General features: G+C 33.7%; 1 protein-coding gene across 1 annotated transcript in view; it reads left to right on the plus strand.

Moving 5' to 3' along the window:
• The window catches only part of Yip1d1 (Yip1 domain-containing 1), a 106666-nt gene extending 94846 nt beyond the window's left edge, over window positions 1-11820 (plus strand). Inside the window, exons 5-7 of the mRNA XM_088043344.1 lie at window positions 6600-6710; window positions 11310-11491; window positions 11543-11820. Coding sequence (XP_087899470.1) covers window positions 6600-6710; window positions 11310-11491; window positions 11543-11705 — 456 coding nt within the window. The 3' untranslated portion in view covers window positions 11706-11820. The remainder of the gene's footprint in view (window positions 1-6599; window positions 6711-11309; window positions 11492-11542) is intronic.
• The last annotated feature ends 13525 nt before the right edge of the window (window positions 11821-25345 follow it).

The raw sequence follows: 25345 nt of genomic DNA on the forward strand, positions 1-25345 counted from the left end.
AATTTTTTTTATTTCTTCAAATATAAAAATCTTTTGAATTTTTGGATCTTTTGGATTGTAATTTGAGAATTTTGTATTCTTTGAGTCTATGACTTTTTCGAATGCTAAATCTTTCATATTTTCGTAATTTGAGATGACAAAATTTAAAGAAATTTGATATTCTTGCAATTATAAAATTAATAATAAATTAATATAGGTGAAAATGATCGAAATCTTGGAATTTTGCTTATTCTCAAAATCTCGTTGTTTGGAGTTTTGCTTTTTGGTACTTTCCCAGCATTTTAGTTTTCAAATTCTTCAGCTTTGCATATTTTCAGGAATGTTTATGCTCTCAAGTTTTGATCAATAAAAAGATTTTTCACTTCTTGTATTCGCAAATACAGGTAAAAAAAATTGGCACAATGGAAAAGTAAATTTTTGAGATTTTGTGAAAATTTGGATCGTCAAAATTATGAATTATTATGAACTGGAATTAGGAACGCAAAACTGACAGTTTGACGAGCAAAATGGGAAAATGTAAAATCCAAAATTTTCGTAAGTTGGAGGTTTTTGAATTCTTGTATTTTCTAGGCTTACAAGGATTACTTGTGTAAATTGTCTCTAGAGCTTTTAATGCACCCTCAACTTTCTCATTCTCTAGGTTTTTTTTTAAAGTGTTTAAATGTCTTCTATTATTACGTTATATGTATGTTTCATATTTATGTTTTTGGTTGGTTATTATGATAACATAGAGTTATGTGCGCCATTATTCACGCCAAATCTTTCCCACAATCTATAAAATTTTAGTTGGACATTGCTACAGCAACACTTCTAGTCAATTATTCAGAAGAATGCACTTAATAATATACTGCGGTAATTTCAAACTCTTTTGAGTGGTAGTTTTGCAACTATCTCATGAAGTTAGGTCTTGATGGGCAAACTTTAAGTTCTATTCTTGTAATTATTTCTCATCAACTGCCGCGACAAAAAAGCAAAAACGACGAAAATGGAGCATTACTTGGCGTAATTACCATAATGATTGGACTTCCATACTCTTCGTTCTTTTGTTAATAAAACCGCTCCCAAACATGACATGCTGACATAATTCGTTTATGAAAAAAAGCAAGGAGAACTATCCACTTACCCTGGATTTTATTCAGTTTAATAAGACATCTGCAGGCAAATGCAACTCATTTTCTCTTCTAGAGATGGATTTTCCTTTTATGATAGGGAAATTTAAAGTTTATTATCTTTTCGAGCGTTTGTTTTAAAAAAGGAGGATAAATCGAGACGATGACAGCTTCACCAACGGCTAGGCTATAAAACGTTATAGGCAATATTAGCAATTTAATAAGAATTGAAGCTTGAAATAAATCTCAGTGTTATTATTCAATTGTGAGATGATATTACAACGTCCCATAATTGAAATTATGGATTATTCGAAAGGGTAAGAATGAAGGCACCGTGAAAGCAAAATTCTGGGTCGAGATTTACGGGGGTTGTAAGTCTCATAACTACTGACAGTATTTATGCGTGTCACTTACGAAAACATGTCTTGACAGGCCCTTGGGCGTCAAGCTCGTTCCGCATTTTCCCTCATATGATGTACGATGAAACATCATTATCTTTTAATCTGCCTTTGTGTCGTACCGAGCGATTTTTGCGGATATGAAAGTAATTGCGCTGTATTAAAAATTCCGATAGATTCTGAATATGAACTCATGACGTGGGCAAATTGAGATTTACCACTCCATTGTTTTTATGTTTACACCTCGCTAAATCCACCCATCAGCTCCCCTGTTTTATTTCCTGCGAAAGAATAATGGCCCCAATTGATTTATTCCCGCTTAATTATTCGATTTTGGTTCCTTTTTATTTTCCTTTGTTGGCATTCCGACTTTGCAGTTTTTCCTGACGCAGTAGGCACGCAAACCGATATCGTGTATCCCAAAGTATTAGTATTCTACTCCAGTTACATATTTTATATCTTTTGCGGTTATTTCACGACAAGGATATTATTCGATTCGAATGATTCTGGACAAGTAGCTCATTTCGGGTGACCACTATGTTATTGCCTTCCTGTTTGCACGGGGCCAGCTTGAATAGCCCGATTTTTTATTCCAGTCACGGTCTGTACTCTCGACACTCTTATGCACCATTCAGCACATCCTGCGCGGTCTCTCAAACTTGGAAGGATTTTCCAGAAATTGGTATTAGAATTCTGAAAGAGGAAGAGGACACGCGAATTGTCCAGCGTACAAGACGTGTTCGTCACATTTGCACTGTTAAACTTTTTCGACCACATGAAGTTTGCGCTGCTCCAGACGTGTTTGGAACACTGATCATAACAAACTTGGGACCTCCAACTTACGCGGATTATGCATTTACGTTATGTTACACTGCACTGGGCTTTCCAATTTTCAAGGGAGTTGCATACTTGCGGTGAATGCAGGAATTAGACAACATTGCTACTAACTTATTGTTACTGCATACTTTTCAACTAACTATTAATAAGAACAGTATTTCTGCACCAACAAGAATTTATTATTTTTAATATCTCTATTAAAATTTTGCCTGTTTTTATTATAAATTTATGCAAATTGTGTTTACAATTTGAGGGAAAAACGCGGTTTTGTTAAGTTAATTTTCAAACTCATGACGTGACATTTGAAAACTAGGTTTACACCAAATTGTCACATTCTACTCGACTAATTTTTGTTTGTGGACACCAAAAACTATTAATTAACGCCGTTGAAGCAACAGAGATGCCAGAGGTAAGACATTTGTTGCAATCTGAAGCCAATTACCTGTCATTTTGATTGAAGTTGTTGACAGTTTGGTGTCAATCGTGACATCATGAGTTTGGAAACTAATTTCATAAGGCAGTTTTTTTTTCTCCAATTTTTTTGCAATAAAATTTTTTCCACAAAAAATCAAAAAAATACAAAAAATACATTTTCTAGGCGTCGCGACGTAAACTGACTATCGGTGGTAAGCAGCAAATTTTTTCTTAAACCGACAGTTTTTTTGGCACGGAAATGTCAAATTATTTTTATAACGCTTGAATCGGAAAGGAGTTAATAGTTCACAATGAGTTTGAAGTGTTGACCAATTTTTGCGGTTCATAACATAACCTTTTTTTCTGAGAAAAAAATATTTAATTTATTCTGCTGAAAAGCTTGTGCGTTACTCAATTGTTAGCTCATTTCAAATGAAAACGTCACTCCAAATCATCGAAATTACCTAAGTGGCAAAAAACGTCTTTATATGAGTTTTCCTCAGTTTAACACTAATCGTGCAAGAGGTATGTTGGCTTTACAGTGCAGAATTGTTTAAAATTATTTGCTTAAAAGTGTTGTGATAAATAATAACTTATATTTACGGTGAAATTGAATTTATGCGTGGTGAGTAATGACTTCATGACATTGTGGATTGTCTAATGGAAGGCATTTTTTTTAAATTATTTTGTTAAAATTAAAATTTTAATTTGGTTTAGCGAGCGCTTTTTTGAATACTCCATTTATTTAAACAAAACTGTTTTTGGAATACTTAATTTTTGAAGTGCTTTGAAAACCAGTAAGAAGTGAAAGTTAGAAATTTGCGGTTTTTGTAGTTTTTTGGAAATTTTGTTTTTGGTAAATTTAGGGCCATAAGCCATAATTTTCACTTTATTTTTGCCGAATCATATTTTACAGTGCTGGTTGATGCTAAGCTTTGTACTTAATTGATTTTACGTTTATGTTCTCATAAGCGGAAACACTGTTGCTGTTCGTTCAAGAGAGATTTTACTGTAATGTACTGTAAAGTAAAAGTAGCTGTCTTTGGCAATTTTGGGGTTTAATTAATAACAATATTATTAATTTTAATTTATGTTATTGTTTATCAGGAAAATGAAACGAAATAGCTGCAGGGCGGTTTTGTATTAATTGAAAATAATTAATTGAAAACTTTAATTATGTTATTATTTTCATTTATTAGTTGTGAAAATCGGAAATCTCAACAGAGTTCAAGCTTGCTGTTAATGGTTTAAAGGAAAAATTATTTTTATACACACGCTTAAAAAGTTTAAAGAGTTTTATCAACGATTGTTCTCCATTTATAAATTGTATGAAACGTAATTAGAAATGATCAACGCTTAAATGACAACTTTTAAGCTAATTTGACTTAGCTGTGTGCAATAGACACATTTTTACACTAAAATATGTTCTAAAAACCTTTTTTTTAAACAATCGTAGATAATATAGGCATTATTTATATTAGGTTTTTATTTGGGGACATTTTTTTAGAACGTGAAATGTCATTCAAGCGTCTACTGTTAACAAAGGACGTTTATTATTGGATCAATTTCATAGTTTTGACAAGCAATTGTGCGAACAATTGAAACACATTTGCTATTTTTGACTTTTTTTGTAAATTATTGTTATATTTAGAACACCTTATTGATTACTAATTAATAATTTGGACATTAAATAATTAAATAAAGTTTATTGCATAATTAATATTTGTACAATAACGGAAATACATTATATAAATAGACTATTTGACGAGTAAACATTTATAATTTACCCGTCGCAAATGTTAAATGCTTGATCTAATTTTGCCGAGACGAATTATCTTATGACCTTTTTATATGGCAATAGGTTAGTAGTGATTATTGTACTCCTTAATAATAGTATATAATTACACGAGCATGTTATGAGGCTCATTATTCACAAGCTTGATGTTTGTGACACGAGCGCGTGGAAAAAAACAACAAAGTGAATAAGATCCATAACGGGTGAGTGTAATACTAGCTTTATTTACGATTGTGATTATGACGATTTATAATTATGTCGGTGTGTTTTGTGCAAAATCTACAAAATTAATTAAAAAGAAAAATAAAAATCCTTAAATTCTCTTACTAATTTAATTTTACAAAGGATGAAACACGTGCAAACATTTTCAACTTGTTTACTTACGAAGGTACGGAGGTTAGTTAAAAGTAAATTACACAAAAATTATAGAATGGAATGATTGTTAACATGTAAATTGACATTTCTTTTTGTCGCTCACTTTGCCCTTTTTGAAAAACCTTTGTAGTATGGTTAATTGTGAGATTTTCGTCCTTTTTAATGCTGCTTCGTCTTCTAATGCGTCTTCTAACAGAATAGAAAAATGTTGAGTGAATCAGACTTTCAACTAGAACTCTATTGGTTCAAAAAGTGGGTGGAACTTTACCAAAATTCCGACAATAAATGGCTTTTAGCCAATCAGAGCCAACTAATTTCATTATTATAAAAGCTAGTAAGTAAGTGGTCGTGGATAAAGAATTATTACACAAAAGACGGATTTAAACTATGAAAATTACACAAAAATAATTAAGCCATTTGTCTCTTGTTACATCCACCATTTTAGCTCCGAGTTTGTCTTTCGTAGTTCCCGGAAGCCGTATTCTAACAAATATGTTTTCCAACAATTCCAGTTTCTACAAATTCATTTCCTTCGTAAAATTCCAACGGAACGACATGTAGCTGCAACTATTTCAACATGAAAAGAATAAATTCAATAGCTGTTATACACCCGACGTTTCAGCTTCATATTTCTTGATGTAATGTTTTAAGTTGTCAAGACCGTAAACGGTTACTTGTTCTAAATTCCAACTAGCTGCATAACAGGGTAGTTTCAGGGTGAAAATGACAGGAGACACAATCACATCAGGGAATTATAATTATAAATTTCGCGAAGGTGCGAATTTAAGTTGATTTGCTTCATTTCTATTTGAAATGCAACGGTCTGAAACATGTATTATGTAGGATGCTTTAAACACCGAAAAATTGGACTGAAATTCAAATATGTTTTAACAAGTTTGCGATGTAATAGATTTCTGAATAATTCATCCAGTTTGATTTTATGTAGATCGCAGATGAATATATTTTTCATCCTTAAATCCACTGAAATCAACCATCTTCTCGCTTATATCAACATATTAAAATTGATCAGGAGCTACTTTCCATTTTTGTCACAACACGACAAGATTATTGTGTTTGTTGTTTTGTGGAAATCCACTCATCTAGTTATTTCCAATGTTTGATTATTCTTGCTCCGGGAAATGCGGCAGTTTATATTCAAAATTCAACCGTTCTTATTTCAGGACCAATATTGGTTCTATAAACGAGGTGAGAAGTAATCGCAATTAATTTTATCAGACGGTGGCCGTATTTCGCATTTTATCGCAAACTTTGAAGCTGAGTTCTCCAGACAGCATAAGATGGAATTTTTAGTTTGAAGCGCGTCCTCGTAATTTAACCGGAGGCGAACAGAGTTGGGATTTTAAACTTTAAGTGGAGGGTAAAAAAAAATTTCGAGTATAGTTTTTACAGTCAGATTCGCTCCTTTATTTAAATCGTGTATGACCCGAAGTATTTTAGGATAATGGCGCAGGATAAAAGCGCAAAATGTGGCATTAAATCAATTTTAATAATCGGACGGTTGATTAGTGTCAAGCAAGTTAATTGCTATTCTTTGATTAATAGTCATGCGGCTTTATTCCATTTTAACACGAGATATTGATTTTCCGGGCGCCCTCTTCTGACGAGTAGTAACACCCCAAAGCTCCAGGTTTATACAGGAGTTTGTTTCAGACTCTCACTGTGCTGAATCCTTTCCACACTCCTGAAGTCGCAGCTTTACAGGATACTGACTTAGCGGGACCTCTAGTGTTCTGTTTGGCTTTCGGAGGATTTCTTCTTTTGGTGAGTACAAATTTTTAACACTTTTTTGTTGATAGAGACTCATTGTTGAATAATTTATCGGTATCAATGTCCCCCTCATTCGATCTGTGTGATATTTTTGTCGGACGAGTCCACAGTTGCAGGTGTTCGACTTAATTAAACGGTGAAGATATTAAATTGACGATATTTTTTACAAGCGAGAATTGCTCAAATTCCTCTTTTATGAAATGCTCTCGGGAAATAAATCATTTTTATTTCAGCCCCATCAGTTGGGTGGGAAATAATGTTAAATGATGTAGTGTGAACCCACCGAATTGTATAAGCACAGGAAAATGCATTGTTCTTCGCCTGTAATAAACTTTTACGCCTCATCTACGGAGGTACTACATTATTTTTAATTAGTCGCGAGAGTTTAAGACGCGAACTGCATTTTCCTATGCGCGTTCTTTCCGGGAACAATAACTCGAAGAAAACTTTATTTATTCAACGATCAAAAAAGCTCGCGACTGAATTAGATGGAGTTTCATTTTGCATAATGTCTTTCATATTAATCACCGGAATAAAATATTGGTTCCCGGAGTTTATTGTGTCGCTGAATTCATATTTTGATTGAAATTTAACCTGATTTGAATCTTAATGTCGCAGTGCTATTATTTCAGAATTCTCCAGAATTGCCAGTACGTGTTTTCACAAATGGTGGATGCGCCGGGCTAAGCTTTCACAAAACTAAAACAGTGCTCGCTTAATTGTAATTTGATTGAAGATTTCGGCCGCAGGTGTCGAACGCAATTATGAAATATTGAATGTCGTCATAATTTCCCCATGTGTTCACTTCATTAACGCGCTGACCAGCAAATTTAATTTCGACCCAGAAAAAAAAGAATTAAATTAAACCTGCCGTACCTGGCCAGCGACTTTTTGTTGAACCATCATGGAATCACTGGCTCTCTATTATACTAAAACTAATAAGGGTAATCGTCCGTGATAGTCGATTATTGGCGAAATCAAATTAAACGAAGTGTTGTTATTGTTGCTCCAGACGCAGTTTTGTTCCCGCGGGAATCAAAACGATATCGTTTCTTTTTAAAGGGGAATTGGGTGTCATTGCTCGGTTTAAACATCAAATGTTTGTTATCAGTGATTAATCATTCCTTGTTAAAGGAAATATTGTTATTTATAATACGATTTGCATGGCGTGCGCTGAACGCACAATGGGAGTTTTTTAGTTATTACATTCATAATACTAAAAAAATCTGATTAATACGCGGGAAATGCGTTCAACGCTGATTTATTCAGTCCGTTGAGAGATACTTGGAAACTCTTCAAATATAAAGAAGCGTAATAACGGATGGGATTAGCCATTTTACGGACGCGTTTGGTTAAAGCTCCGAAAATTTTTATTTAACTGTTGTCTCAAGACGACATACTGCAACAAAGCCATTACACGATCTGATGGAGTTACAAGCATTTGTTGGGTGACAAGTCGAAGCTCTTGAAATATGCTAAACGACGGTGCGTATTGAATATCTAATATTTAAATTTTCATATTGTATTCGGTTTCGGTGCTGTCGGCAGTCAGTAAACGTATATTAGCGGATAGGGTGAAAGCATTGCGACAGACAGAAATTTCTTACGATTCACGCATTGTTGCTATGAGAATTGAATTCAACGTATTGTGCGTGAAGTTCGAGCAGTCTGGAATTTTTTCAAGTAAGAAGATTTTTTAGAAACACGTTTGCGTAATGAAAGTGGGTTTAAAATCAACCGGAATTTTTAATATCCTCGCAACAACCTTGCTAATGGATTTTTCGTCGCTCCTGCGAACGTTTGTTTCCACCGAAACTGAGTTATTGACGTAAGGGGTTGAATGACAAACGCCTTATTTATTAACCACTGTATTTCATCCCTCCGCATAATTCGCTCCAGAGTGAGTCCATTAGGGCGCAAAAGGGTGACTTCTCGGTGCGTTTTAAAGAACCAACTAATAAAGGAGAAATGGTTTAACCCAGAGGACTACGTGCAGAACTTACTCAAAAATGTCTTTTTTAATAAATTCAACCTTAAGGGAGGAGTTTTTCACTTAGATAAAAAATCGAACGTTCTGTTGCGCTGGCTGGAGGAAACCTTTGTGACAAAATACAGCAATATAGGAAATGTCATATAATTTTGTTATCCACTTGCTCTCTCATTTGTGATACAAAAAATGCGATGGGGGAGGACAGAATACATGTTGTGTTTTTTAAGCGGGCGGTTTCTTTACAAACTGTGAAACTTTGATCAGTTTTCGTCTCGCTGGATATCGATTACGATAATTGTGAATTAAGCAAGTTTTCGGTGGTTTTTCGAATAGTATCAGTGCTAATTCGTAACTTGGAAGCAAACGTTTAATCGATACGAGGGAAGCCGACAAATAAACACATTCGGTAAACAAGATGAAACGTTGTCAAAACACTGTAAATTTTGTAGCGGAAATTATCTTTTTTTTACGTTTAAATTGTTAGTTTTCACCGCGAATTTATTTCTGCTCCGGTTCACTCTTATGCCACTTCCGCTAATGAAAAGCGTCACGTCGCCGGAAATCAAAAATCAATTTAATGAACTAATAACTGGAGTGGAAAGTCTCGGTATCTCATTATATTTACTTACATTCAAAGCGGAGCGTCTAATTAATCACTTTTGAATGATTTTTTTTTTGGTGATCACTTTAATTTGGGATAAATACAAATAAAGTTGGACGCTACCTTAAGTTAATGTAATAAATTCCGGGAGAATAAAATAAAAGTTTGGAGAGGGTCCTGTTAAATACACCGTAGAATATATTAGTTTTAAATGTAGGGGAGAGAAGGGCATAGTGGGGTACCGGGGCATAGCGGGGTAACACTCCTGCTACTCAAATCAAACGCCGTGAAAAAAGTCGAATAGCGTGTTTTGATTGGTTGTTAGTTGACAGTTAACCACGTGTGTTTTATAAAACAAAATGTAAAAACCTATATGTTTTATAAAACAAAATGTGAAATTCAGTGTTTTCGTTAAAAAATTCGCGAGGATAGGGAGCAAGTTTTTTTCAAATCTGGTCATACAATTGTAGTGGCTAAATATGATGAACCTGCTCATTTATGTGCCATATGCATTGATGCCTAAGTAATTTTAAAATGTTACTTTTTCTAAGTAGGTACACAGTTATTCAAGAATTTGATTTCCCCATAGGGTACCCCACTTTACCCCTATGTGCGGGGCAAATCCCATTTTTTAAAATAATGCTCACATGTCGTAAGTTTTTTGTGGTAATCAAAAAAAGTACAACAAAAATCATCCGCAACACATTAGTCTCTGATATTTAGTAAAAAAAATTGTTAATTTCTATTATTTTAACATGCCTCGCTAATTGAATGTTAAGTACCCCACTATGCCCCCCTCTCCCCTACATTGATTTTTTCGTCCGTCTGGCATATTCATACTTTACGCCGTTAATTGAATTTGTGTTCGTAAAAGTTGACGTTTTTTGAAAGTTGCTAACTTAAACTTCAGTGCTTCAAGGAACGCGCCCGTTAAGAGATTTTTATTTTTATTTAGTTACGATCGGAGTTTGTTAAGTCGTCTCGTTTATAACGATATATTCCAACACAACATAAAACGGAAAATATTGGAAATTACAAGACTTTTAAAGAGGTTTGCAAATTGGACGAACTCAAATATTTGGATAATGCAACAACATTGTTGCTTTGAGCCTATTTGCATCAAAGGCATTCGTAATAATATAATACACGTGATAGTTCGGCGGTTTCACCCAAACTTTAACAATCTCGATGATGGAATTTTGAACACGCGACAAAGAATTTAATGATCGATATTTTAATACACGACAAAAGATTGCGAACCTGTTGAACATGTCACGGAAACAATGTTTTGGAAACGGGCTAATAAGACAGTGGCGGATTAAAAAAAAAATTGATCACAAAGCTCGAGCGATCGAGTAAAATATGAGACAAGTTGGTAACGTTTCCACTTGATCAACAAAAGAGCTTTGTATTGTATTATGTCTGTTTCAGCGTAAGTTTTTATTAAAGCTGTAAAATGAAGTAATATATAGCACGGGACTGTCGTAACCGTAAGTGGATGTTCAAAGCGAATAAATATAAATTTAAATAGTCACTACAAAATTGATTATATTCATGCTGGACCATAAAGCCTCGAAGAGTTTATGGGGGAAAAAATGGTGGTTCGGTTTCAAAGTTATTGTGACATGTAAGTGCGAAGCTAGTTAAATATTCTCGCGAAACTTGTTAAGAGGTTGTTAGACACAGCGTTGTTATAACTAAATAGAAGCTGTTAATTGCTCAAACACATTAGTAAAATATTAAGTTAATTTTCTTATGTAAGCGTCTATGCAGTCTTTGTAACGCGTTCAAATATGTTCCGTAATGAAGATATAAATATTAGATAAGTATTTGTGCGCCTTTACTGGTTTTAGGCGATATTATTATGCATGACTAACATAAAGGAACGAGAGCCCAATTTTAAGTCTTTTGACCCACAAGCATAGTGACAATATAAAATGAGAGATGATTACAAGCCGCGCTGCTCCATTTCCGAAATGAAAGGAGTTTGTTTTTGTTGCAGTCAGGCAAAGTCCACTTCAGCTACATCTACGGCATCGGAGTATTAGGCTGTTTGTCCATGTGGGCATTGTTGAGCCTCATGTCAGCTCAAGGTGTCACCATAGGCACTGTCGTGACGGTGTTGGGTTACTGCCTCCTTCCCATGGTTGGCCTCTCTGGAGTGAACGTAATCCTGAGCTTACAGTAAGTTTCGGCATTTCCAAAGAGCTTTTCTAATCTACGTTGTTTTTGCAGAGGCTACATCGGTATTGTGTTGACCAGCGTGGCGATTTTGTGGTGTAGTCTTTCAGCCTCGAAATTGTTTGTCACTGCTCTGGCAATGGATCATCAACAACCCTTGGTGCTTTACCCCTGTGCCCTACTTTACGGGGTTTTCGCTTTGATTACGATTTTTTAATCCTCGGCGGCTCTCGTTATAAACCCACAAAAACCAATATTTGAGTTACAATTAAATGTTTCAGGTACCCGCACCTGTGATTATAAAGTCTTTATTAAAGAACAGAATGACAGAATTTTTATTCTCTTAACTCCAAGTCGTTTCTTTTCAGGTAATTTCGCGAAGACACGCAGACGAGAGTAGCATGAATTTTTAACGCACATTCACTTAATGGTTTTCCACTGTTTACAGATAAACAACAATAACAGAAACTGATCATACTCGTTTTATCAATGGGAAAAGTAACCTCGAAGGCAGAAAAATATCAAAAGGGAAGAAGCGAAAGTGTTTTCGCACTTCGGCGCTTATGTAAATCAATAAAATAATTTGTTGATATAACGTGGGTTTGTTTTTTTTTCTTGTTTGTTCTTTAAAGTCAGGAATATTTTTAGCTGTGTAATGACTGAGATTCCAAAACTAAGAAATTTTTTACGTGAGCGCACACTGAAAAATTAAATGTCGTGTTTTATTAATGATTTTACAAAACCGCATAATGCAAATATTGTGCGAAAGTTTTGTACACGTAACTCAGCTCATAAAATATGCAATGCAAAGGTTATTTTTGTCGTTTGTGCTGCGCACTTCGTTGTTGGCTCAGATTTTAAACAATTCAAGTTTCTGGTATTTAAACTCTTTTAACGATTTTAATCTCTCGAGAATATGTTAGAATTTACCGTTCGAAAACCATAACTCTCACTTCTCGTAAGTCTCCATACGCCAGGTATGTAAATAAAATTTATGTCTCCTCGTGTACACACCGTTATGCTACTGTTAACGTCAATTTCGTCTTCCCTGGACCATCTAACAACTCTCAGTGGTTGTTATTTTAAGAAGCAGACCTTTGAGGGCTTCTTAAGTTTACTTAGCCGAGTTTATTTACAAGAGCGGATGAGATGCGTGACTTGAACAGACCCTGATTAAATTTACCGACAGAACGTTATAAATCCCCGATTATGAATGTGCAGCTTGCATTATAAGCCACAAACGACCAATTACAATCCTGACTTATCGAATTATGTAGTCAATTTGCTAACACGCTCTTGGTGCATTCTACATGTTTCCAAAACAAAAATTAGTCGAGATAAATGACTGAACTTTACCTCGCATCAATCATCTGATTTTTTTTGTAAAGCTGTTGTCCCCTCCGAATTTCGTTTCGCATTTATCTTATAACGAACCGCTTATGCAACATTACGTTCTGCTGCCACATCAACTTTTTGGAGGCCAGCTCGAATCATGTCAATGGTCCTATTAACGTCAGATGCTGAAAGGTAAGTTCTTTCCATTGTTGTTATCTGGCACTTAGTAGTGATTTTCTCGAGGAAGCATTTTTTAAGTACTTGATTGCTGACGCGAGAAAATCGGGTATTTACGATTTCCGTCGATGGAAATGAACTCGAAGAATTGCTCGTTAAAATGTTAACATAGATTCAGAGAGTGATTTACATTATTTAGAACAGAGTTTGATTTTCGGTTTTATGTTCTTACTGCTAATGAAGTGGCTTCTGTTTGTTGGCGTCCAGAGTTGTTAGTTGTGCAGTCTTTTCATTGTTAATGAAGCGGACATGAAACATTGGAACAGTTCGACGGCCGCTGTATGGAAAGACATTCTAAATTACACTAGTCCACAAATTTCGGAAAACAATTGAACTGGAGAAGTGGTAATTCCAAATCTCAAGTTTGTTTTGCTCTAGCAGGTCTGCTGCATTCAAAGATTTTTTTTAGGTTTTTTTAGTTGCTGCAAAATTTTTATCTTTCATTCTGTTCAGTAAAATTATTTAGAAACGCAAGCTTTATCAAAAAACTACAATTTTGCGTCAAGTGAAGAGAATAAACCCCCAAACCGCAAACAGCAAAAAAAATTTTTGCATTGCAAATTTTGTGACAGATCTTGAACGTCAGTTTAAAAAAAAAATCTCAAATTTGTATTCGTAAAAATTTGAGAAAAGTGATCGTGTCAAACCGTCTTAAAACTATGTCATAGTTGTGAAATTAATATCGCTTTTAAAGTTGCGTTATTATAGCTTATTTTACGCAGAATTTTGCGGCGATTCCAAATCTGGGATTTAAATTCAGATCCGACAACAAATAACTGAGTTATGGCCGATCAAAGTTTCGGAAAGTTGATTTCCATTTTTCCTCATTTTTCGTAATTTTTAAAGTTAAATATCTCGGAAACTATTTGAGATATTGAGATGCGGTTTGCGCCATTATTTTTCTCGGCTCATTTTACGTTAGGAAATGTCCTCAAAAGTCTAAAATTTGATAGTCGATTTTTCGCGAAAAAAAATTTCGATAAATTTTTTTATTTTTTTATTTTTGGCCACAGCTTGCAAACTATTTGTCCGATCGATCTCAAATTTTTTCAGTACAACGGGAAGTAGATATTAAATCTGCAAATAAAATTCAAGCGTTAAGAAAATTTCTATTCTAAGAAATTAAAATAATTTTGAGTCCAGAAGAAGTAAAAGGAGGAATGTAAATTTTTTTGGTCATTTTCTAATTCAAAAATGTGTGATTTTTAAGTTATTTTTAACAATTTGTAAGTACTTTGTTTTTTAATTTTATTCGATTAAAAAAACTTTTACTTTCCAAAAATTTAATACTAGGCGTGGCTTACAGATGCAAAATTTAAACTTCTATGTTACTAATTTGCATCATGAATATGTGGCCGTTTTTCCGCCAATCAAATGTCTGCAATTGCTAAATTAGTTGCAAAATTAACTTAATTTCAATTAAATTGTTATGTAAATCGGCCCATACTATTTTGTACAACGAATTTAATGATAACCAATAAGATTTCGAATTTCGGAAAGATGACCATTATTTGCACGCTACTTCGTGCTCAATATCTCGGAAAATATTAGAAATATTGAGATACAATTTCCGCCATCGTTTTTTTCGCAACTTTTTACATTACAAATAGATCTTAGATTTTTCAAAAGTCAAAAGGTGCATTGTTTTTTGAAAATTCATGAAACTAAAACTATGCCAAATTTCTGATATCTATATCTCGCTTGTTTTTTGGAATAAACTTGAGTTATTATACATCATTGTACGCAGAATTTTTCGCAGATTCCAAATCTGGGATTTAAATTCAAATCCGACAACAAATAACTGAGTTATGGCCGATCAAAGTTTCGGATAGTTGATTTTCATTTTTTCTCATTTTTCCTAATTTTTAAAGTTAAATATCTCGGAAACTATTAGAGATATTGAGATGCGGTTTGCGCCATCGTTTTTCTCGGCTCATTTTACGTTATTAGAAAAAGTGCTTAAAAACCCAAATTTCGATAGTCGATTTTTCGCGAAAAAAAATTGCGACTCAAACGATGAAAATTTTTCATTTTTTTTAATTTTTGGCCATAACTCGCAAACTATTTGTCCTATAGATCTCAAATTTGGCCAGTAGATAGATTTTAAGCTCCTCTTTCGACTGATATATACTTCAATGCTATTAAACGTCATTTTCATTTTGAAAACATTGATTGAAAATCACCCTAAAATGATGTTTTCAAAACAGTTTTTGGCCAATACCTCGTTTATTTATTAAGCAAACTCAACAAATTTGGTCTCATTTTACGCAGAATTTCACGCTGAATCCAAAACTATGAAATTTTTTTAAAATTTGTCAATAAATAACCGAGTTATGGCCGTTTGAAATTTTGGGTTGTCGCCAGATGGCCAAATTTTTGAAGGTTCCAAACAATTCATGCTCAATATCTCGAAAACTATTTGAGATATTGGAACGCGGTTTGCGGCATCGTTTTTCTCGCGATTTTTTACATTAGAAATAGCCTTTAGATTTTCCAATAGTCGAAAGTTGCAAATTTTCGCAAAAATTCATGACTAAAACTATGGCCAAACTTCTCATACCGATATCTCGCTTATTTTTTAGAGTAAACTTGAGTTATTATACACCAGTGTACGCAGAATTTTACGCAGATTTCAAATCTGGGATTTAAATTCAGATACGACTGCAAATAACCGAGTTATGGCCGATCAAAGTTTCGGATAGTTGATTTTCATTTTTTCTCATTTTTCCCAATTTTCAAAGTTAAATATCTCGGAAACTATTAGAGATATTGAGATGCGGTTTGCGCCATCGTTTTTCTCGGCTCATTTTACGTTAGAAAAAGTGCTTAAAAGCCCAAAATTCGATAGTCGATTTTTCGCGAAAAAAAATTGCGACTCAAACGATGAAAATTTTTCATTTTTTTTAATTTTTGGCCATAACTCGTAAAGTATTTGTCCGATAGATCTCAAATTTGGCCAGTAGATAGATTTCGAGCTCCTCTTTCGACTGATGTGTAATTCAATCTATTAAACGTCGTTTTCATTTTGAAAACATTGATTAAAAATCACCCTAAAATGATGTTTTCAAAACAGTTTTTGGCCAATACCTCGTTTATTTATTAAGCAAACTCAACAAATTTGGTCTCATTTTACGCAGAATTTCACGCTGAATCCAAAAATATGATAATTTTTTAAAATTTGTCAATAAATAACCGAGTTATGGCCGTTTGAAATTTAGGGTTGTCGCCAGATGGCCAAATTTTTGAAGGTTTAAAACAATTCATGCTCGATATCTCGGAAACTGTTTCAGATATTGAGATGCGGTTTGCGCCATCGTTTTTCTGGCGATTTTTTACATTAGAAATGGTTCTTTGATTTTTCTACAGTCGAAATTTGCAAATTTTCGCAAAAATTCATGACTGAAACTATGGCAAATTTCTGGTATCGATATCTCGCTTATTTTTTAGAGTAAATTTAAGTTATTATACATCAGTGTATGCAGAATTTTCCGCAGATTCCAAATCTGGGATTTAAATTCAGATCCGACGACAAAAAACTGAGGTATGGCCGATCAAAGTTTTGGAAAGTTGATTTTCATTTTTCCTCATTTTTCCTAATTTTTAAAGTTAAATATCTCGGAAACTATTTGAGATATTGAGATGCGGTTTGCGCCATTCTTTTTCTCGGCTTTTTTTACGCTAGAAAATGTTATCAAAAGCCCAAAATTCGACAGTCTATTTTTCTCGAAAAAAATTCTGACCCAAACGATGAAAAATTTCCAGTTTTTTTATTTTTGGCCATAACTCGTAAACTATTTGTCCGATGGATCTGAAATTTGGTCAGTAGATAGATCTCGAGCTTCTCTTTCGATTTTTGTATAACACAAAGGTAATAAACGTCGTTTTCACCTTGAAAACAGCGATTGAAAATCTTTCCAAAATGGCCTCTTCGAAACAGTTTTTGGCCAATTCCTTGTTTATTTATTAAGGAAACTCAACTTATTTAGGGCCAGTTTCATAATCGGGCCTTAAAAGCGCCTTTAACAAAAGGTACCTTTACGCTAACAGCTCCTTTAAAGCGGCCCGCTGTTTCATAAACAGTGACAGACGAATTTTTAACTAAAAGCGCTTTTAGGGGAAATCACATTCTAAACTTCACTAAAAATAGGGAGTTTCGTGTTAATGTTCGCATAATCAACCGGGAACTTTGAAAATTCTGTTTGAGTATGGATAGTAGTAAGTGAATTTTTTTTTACATAGCTACTAAGTACAGGTTTGAACTTGTATGTAGTGTTGGAATAATAAATTTATGGCACCTGTTTTTAATTTTTGGTACTTCAACATTTGTAGCAAAAATGCAAGGGATGTTTTTAGCTATTTGAGGCTAGTTTTAGTATTCCGATTATCTTATAAACAGCAAGACGAACAAATTTCATACTTTTCACAACGATTTTCGTTATGTGAGACCAAAATTTTATGAAAATATCTCATCGTAGATCGGATCTTTTAGATTTGTTTGATGGTCAGCCAATAAAGACAAAAAGTTGAAGGAAGCGGCATTTTCTATTTAATACATTTTTAAAAAAGTTTAATGAAGTGTGCAACCGGTTGGTTCTAGAAATTATAAATATTAAATGTTTAATTTGTATTAACTAAAAAGTCACTTTATGTAGATGTATCAAAGAATTAGTAGATCCGAACGCACAAATGTGAGCAGTTTTTGAGGTTAGAATTGCTTTAAAGGCGCCTTTTAGCAGCTAAATGGTCGATGTCGGTCCTTTAAGTTAAAGGAGGATTTAAAGGAACATTTAAGATTATGAAACAAAATTTTTGAGTTAAAAGTCCCTTTAAGCTAAAGGAGCTTTTAAATTAGATTATGAAACTGGCCGTTAGGCTCATTTAATGCAGAATGTTACGCTGAATTCAAAACCGGAAGAATTTTTTAATTTCGTCAACAAATAACTGAGTTATGGCCGTTTGAATTTTTGGGTTGTCGCCAAAGAGCCAAATTTTTGAAGGTTTGAAACAATTCGTGCTCAATATTTCGGAAACTATGACAAAAATTAAGAAACGCTTTGCGCCATCGTTTTTGTCGCGATTTTTTAGATAAAAACTATTTCTTAGATTTTCTAAAAGTCGAAAGTTGGAGTTTTTTGAGAAAATGTAGGACCTGATAAGAGATAATAACGTGTTTAACTTCCTTTTGAGTTAACTACCAATTATAATAGCAGCACGAATTCTATCATTTGATTAAAGTTCAGATTGGTAGGACAAATATTTTAAGAGAGGCGGTCAAAAAACATAAAATTCGACTTTTTTAAACAAAACTGGCTTTCCAAAATGTGTTGACTAGGTTATTGGCTCACAATATTTTCTATTATTTCTATATTTCGATAAATGGATTGTTCGCAAAATGCATAAAAAAATGACGAGCTGGTAAGTGGTCTAAAAGTGCACATGAAATTTTGAACGAACTGCGGCGAGTAAGCGTTCAGTGCTCCATTTTATTTGTTATTATCCGTTGCGCTTTGATAATGGATATTTTCCGATCAAAGAAAAAAAAGAGAAAAGCTATTATACGTTGCTTGATTACTCCCGGACTGAAGGATATTAAGTTATCTTCGCTTTACAGAAAAAGATTACCAGTTTTGAGCGAGCTTATGTCCTCCAATTGTGCGTCGACTTTTATTAAAGTGCCGGTTTAAAATTAAGCATAATTTTGCACCGAAATTGGCAGGCACGTTCTAATTTTTGTTTTTTTCCTTTGGAAAACTAGGAAGATTAGTCAGATGTTTTTCGAGGGCTTAAAAATCAATATTAATTTACTATAATGCCAATTTAAACAACGCTTGGGCCTTATATGAATATTCATCGAATTTCGTGTCGGTTTTGTTGAAACTTTCAATCCGAATAAAGCTCTTCAATATTGAATACAACCTCAATTATACTTTTATTCATATTGTAATTCGTCGTGGAGGCCCCGATTATTGGCTAAATATTTGTGGAGATTAGAAACAATAAATCCACGAAATCTTGGATTTTAATTGAAAATTTCTTGTCTGAATCGGAAAGTAATTATCCAAGTTTTAAATGAAGCGTCGTGCGACACGGGTTTTCGCTATTAAAATTCTAGATAATCAGAATTGTTAAAATTCAACTGCAATTCCTCGGAAGCGGTTTTTAACTTTCATATACGATTCGTATCTCGGGCTCGCTTCTAACAAATAGATTCGTCTCCTTATTGCTGTTTATATTAAAGGGAATGCCCTTAGGACGGTCTGTCCTTATTACTTTATCAGAGCGTACGACTCGGAAGGCAATCTTCAACTCGCTTTGTTTTTGATTGTCTTACATAAGACTTTTTACGAAAGTGGAACTATTTCTTCGGAAAAATTAGTAATTATACTTTAAGCGCGTTTTTATTCTTCGCTTTCGGTTTACCGTAACATTCGTCTCTTCTCGGGTTGTGTTATCTAACTTCAGCTTTCGACAATAATTTGGTAGTCTAATGTGGTGTGTATCTCGCTGCTGGGATTGTTTACACGCCAGGGAATCTCTAACAACAAGAAACACAACTTGACTGAAATATTAGAGGGCCGACGGAAGCGAAAATGATAACACTCTACCGATTGGACCGGTCAAAGGTTACCAACGGATAAAGCTTACACTCCAACGAGTCGCTTTTACTGCATGTACATTTTTAATCTCTTTTCAAATACATAATTAAGTGTATCAATACAGCAACGTGGCCCCATTTATATTTCATTACTCCAAATAATAAAAAATTTATCGTGTTTACTGTTGGAAAGAAACATTTTTCACAATAGATATCTGCCAAAAACTGATCGATAGCAAACTCAACCATGAAGACATGCGACTCCCTCGACATGTCTGATTATGTATTGTTGAGATTCTATTGATTACAGTGAGTGCTATGATGACATGACTTGATTGTTCACTCGATTAATACGACTGAGATAACGGGACGTGGTACATGGAGGTTTGACAAGCGTCTTGTGCTCTAGACCTGTCGAAAATATCGTATATTACATATTATCAGACGTCGTATTCACTAATGATTTTGACATGGCACGTGAGCGTAAAATTTTGACGTTATTGGGCTCTTGATGGCTCCTTCCAAGACTATTATCGTTCAACAAAGTCTCAAGTAGGGAATTGTCAGGACTTGTTCCTTCATTTTAAGACGGAATTGTTCTATTGCCGTTAATAAACGAACAGGGAGTGTTTTTTGGAGAATTTATCACCAGGATGACAAGTGGAACCGGCGCATCCACCAATTTTGCAGGGAGTCAAAACAATGCGAGCACGCATTTAATGAAATAGAAACGGAAACTGCAACGAGATTGTGGTGGACCGTTTAGACCAGTAAAAAGAAAAAAGAAGAAGAAAATTGTTTAATCTCACAATCTGATGAAGACAACATCGAATAGAAGAAGTAACAGAATACATTTATAAAAAATAGTTGGTACTTTTTTCTTGTGTTTTATATCTTTAATTCTGTTTGTTTGGATTCTTCTTTTATTATCTGATTCTGAAAACTCTTTGGAATTTATAGAGATTTTGGATCTCTCAGCTTTGTTTCAAAATAAAAATTTCTAAAATGTTTGCTTTTTGGTCTACAGGTTTGGAATTTTGCAAAGTTAATACATGACTTATAGATAGTAACCTCCTCAATTTTTATTGGTGTAGCTCAAAAATTGTTAAAATTGCGAATTTTAATGTATAAGGCCGAAAATTTTCGTTTTGTCTTTAAAATAAAAATTTTAGTTTTTTGTCTTACAATTTTGCAATTTGGTTGAATTAATAGATGGCTTATAAGTAGTAACTACCCAAAATTTTGTTGCTGTAACTGAAAAACGTCGAAATTACGAATTTTAATGAAAAAGGTCGAAAATTTTAGCTTCATTTTCAAAATAAAAATTTCTAAAATTTTTGTCTTTTGCTGTACAATTTTGTAATTTGACTGAATTAATACATGACTTATAGACAGTAATTTTTCTAATTTTTATTGCTATAACACAAAAATTGCCAAAATTACGAATTTTAATGAAGAAAATCGAAAATTTTTGTTTCGTCTTCTAAATACAAATTTCTAGAATTTTTGTTATTTGCCCTACAAATTTGAGAATTGATCAAATTAATACACGACTTATAAAAAGTAACTTCCTTAATTTTCATTGCTGTTGCTCAAAAATTGCCAAAAATTATGAATTTTAGTGAAGAAAGTCGAAAATTTTTGCTTTGTTTTCGAAATATGATTTTTAAATTTTTTTTTTTGGGCTACAAGTTTAACATTTGGCATAGCTAATACACAACGAACAACTTGCTTAAATTTCATTGGTGTAGCATCAAAATTGTCAAAATTACGAATTTTAATGAAGAAAATCGAATTTTTTTTCATTTTTAATAAAAAAATTTCTAAAATTTTTGTTTTTTTGCTGTACACTTTTGTAATTTAGCAGCATTAATACATGGCTTATAAGTAGTAACTTTCCCAATTTTTAATGCTGTGGCACAAAAATTGCCAAAATTACGATTTTTAATGAAGAAAATCGAAAATTTTTGCTTCGTCTTCAGAATAAATATTTCTAAAATGTTTGTTTTTTGCTCTACAACTTTGTAGTTTGCCAAAATAACTAGTTGACTTATTAGTAATAATTTTCCGAAATTTTATTGCTATAGCTAAAAGATCGCTAAAATTACGAATTTTAATGAAGAAGATCGAAACTTTTTGCTTCGTTTTCTAAATAAAAATTTCTAATATTTTTTTTGCTCTACAATTTTGTAGTTTGGCAGAGTTAATGCACTACTCATACATAGTAACTTCTTTAATTTTTATAGGTGTGGCACAAAAATTGACAAACGAATTTATTAAAATTCATTAGAAGAAAATCGAAAATTTTTGCTCCGTTTTCTAAATAAAATTTTTAAAATTTTTGTTTTTTACGCTACAATTTTGAAATTTGGCAGACTTAAAGATAGTAACTTCTCCAAATTTTATTGCTGTAGCAAAAACATTATCAAAATTACGAATTTAAATGAAGAAGGTCGAACGTTTTTGCTTCGTCTTCGAAATAAAATTGTCTAAAATGTTTGTCTTTTTGTCTACAAGTTTCTAATTTGGCAGTGTCAATACACGACTCAAAAATAATAACTTCTTCAAATTTCGTAGCTACAGCACTAAAGTTGTCAAAGTTACGAATTTTAGTGCAGGAAGATGACGAAAATTTTTGGTTTAAAAAATTAAAGTTTTGAAAATCTTTTGTTCTAGTACATATCTTAAAAATAAGAAAAAGCAACGAATTAAAAATTCTAGCAATTAATGGTAAGCTAAAAAATCTAAAATAGACAATAAAAAAAGAAATTGTGGAAAACATTTAAGAAACGAAATCAAAACTTAAACTAGAGCTATAGATTATAAAACAGATACAGATTGTGAAAACTATTTAAATTTTATGTATTCAATTCTTTCGGCCTTCTCATAATTTCTAATAACAATTCCCTAGTTAAATTTAGCTTACGACTCGTCAATTCATGCGTAAAAATGTGGATCAAATTTTAGATATAATTTGAAATCCGCCCGGAACGTGGAGCTGTTAAGCGGAACATTATTATTATTATTATTATTATTATTATATAAATTAATTTAACGCACATTATTTTGATTTCCAAAAATTTGTTAATTGGATCCTAGTCTATTTTATTGACAAGCACTTGATTTTCCTTCGTGGATCCACAATGCATTTTAACGACATTGTCAAATACAGCAAACCGCCGCAAATATTATTTATGAAACTTTGAAAATATTATTCTTTAACCTAAAGCGCACGTTCGCACAATGCGGCGCGAATAAATTTTTAATAATAGATGCGGGAAATCAAAATTTTGTTCGGAAAGCTAAATTAAATTTGACACGTCATATCAAAATGGAATTTCGGTCTTCTCGTATCGACCTCATTTCGCAGTGTCTTTTTCCGTTCGTTAGATACTATTTGAATCTCGTATTATACTAATTTCGTTTATCTGGCAGATAATATTCCACGTTCTCGACGATACAGATCACATCTGAATATGTATTTACCGTGAAGGCTTTTATCGCGAGAACATAATAAATTCTAGGGAAGTTTTTGTTTCCTCTATCCTGATAACGTCCTCTTTTCTAGAAAATCGATTTTGGATATTAAGTGTAGTCATTCGATTTGCCTCGAGGCGCAGTTTTGGATTTTAATGGTTCGAATATTTATGGCAGAAAAATGTTGAGTCGTCGCATTGTCGTAAAAATGCTTGGATGTGATGCGGAAAGGGTTTTCTTTCAAAGTTTTGTTGTCATGTGTGGAAATATCGCGGTAAGTCTGTCAGATAACGGAAAGCGGTTTAAGGACTTTATAATTTTTCCCGCTCGCTGTCAATCGGCGGAGTAATAATTCAAGCCGCTCCTGAATTAGAACTTTGTTCTATTGCTCATTTCGGTAGCAAACAACAATAATCCGAGCACCTTTGAAGGATTTGTAGCGGTAGATAGGGTTCTGGATTTATACCACGCCCTAAAGTGGAATGTGGGTGCAAGGGTCTATCTTTTGATTAAAAATTAAGCGACAACAGTAGCTACAAAGCTCAGTCTGACAGTTTTTCCACCCTCAACAGAATTAACACATGAATTTTGAGTGTGAAAAAAATGTTGAGATGTCGTCTGTTTCTGGGGCGCCTCGACGGCAATTTGCAGCTGTGGTGTTTACAAATAGAGTCTTGTTTTTGTCTCAGCAGTGTTCGGAAAAAGCTCGGTAATCCTTGCGCCCGTTGGCAAAGGAAAAATGAGTGGTTTTCCTGGTCCTTTATGCTTGTTCGGTGGACTACACAACGGTCACTGTATATTTCGATAAAAGGTTTTGCTGTTACAAATGGCTCACCGAATATGAAAGCTCGAGTTTGCTACGTTTGCAGCGATAAACTCGACAATAAAAATGAAGATAAATCCGGATGTTCTTTCCGCGCCTACAGTCACAAAAATGCAATTTATTCATGTTAAACGCAGAGATTAAGAGTCATCAAAGATCCTCCCCAATTTCGAAATTCCATATTGCGGTGTTGTATGAGCCACTCGGGGATTTATCATCGCCGAAGAGACTCCGAACTAAAATATAATGACGCTAAATTTACCTCGTGCACCACCTAAGGGCACAACAGTAATTAAACGCGAGGTCGTATGAAACCAAAACGAAACGTGCTGGCTTTAAATAAGCGCCATCCATACGATATTTTTGGTTTTGGAACGCATTTATGCAAATGAAATGTTGGAGAAAGAGACGGAAAACAAATTTAGGATGGTAGTTTGGCTACAGAACCATAGCAATCATTAGCGTCAAATATTAAGCTCGGCTTTATTAACAGAAAAGTTCGCTAAGCCGAAAGCTCGGGTTGTATGCGCTTTATTAAATTTTGCTTTCGCTGACATAAGTCATTAATACCAGCATTTTGTCATAAAGTTTTTCGCAGTTTGCGTCTACAAACGGCCGAGCTCAACGAGAGCTTGGAAGAAAACGCCAAGGAAATATTTACGGTGCTTTGGCCCACGGCCGGATTCTGACACAACTTTACTGATTAAACCGAATCTCTGAATACCTTCAAGAACCTTTGAGAAATTATTAAGAAAATCGTACTGTTTAATTATGCATTTAAAGGAAACCTTCCATTAGTTTAATTTCTGTCTTATCTCGTACTGTACATCCGACGCTACTTCTATTCCGTCAATTACACTCCGAAACGGATCAAATTTCAACTAAAGGAAGTTTGATGAACATTTAAGGGTGCAAAAATTGAAAGGGGGCGAAGCTGTGGCTCGAATTCTTCCTGTCATTGATGCGAACATTTATTTTTCGGTTTTTCGAGGAAATCAAGGGATGGAAAATAAAAAAATAACGATATTAATAGGTACTCAACATTGGTTTAATCCTGTTAAAGTATTTTATTATTAAAAATTTTACTCCGATTTTTTTCCCAAAATCCAAAAAAATACGTTTAAAACTATGTCAAGTTGTGAAATTGATACTTCGCTTGTTTTTAGAGTAATTTTGCGTTATTATGGCCCATTTCACGTAGAATTGTCCACAGATTTCAAATCTGAGATTGAAATTTAGATCCGACGGCAAATAACTGAGTTATGGCCGATCAAAGTTTCGGATAGTTGATTTTCATTTTTCCAAATTTTTCCTAATTTTTGGATTTAAATATCTCGGAAACTGTTGCAGATATTGAGATACGGTTGCGTCATCGTTTTTCTCGGCTAAT

Source organism: Gnatocerus cornutus, chromosome 8 (genome assembly GCF_029298725.1).
Source record: "Gnatocerus cornutus isolate USDA-ARS CGAHR chromosome 8, icGnaCorn1.1, whole genome shotgun sequence".
NCBI lineage: Eukaryota > Metazoa > Arthropoda > Insecta > Coleoptera > Tenebrionidae > Gnatocerus > Gnatocerus cornutus.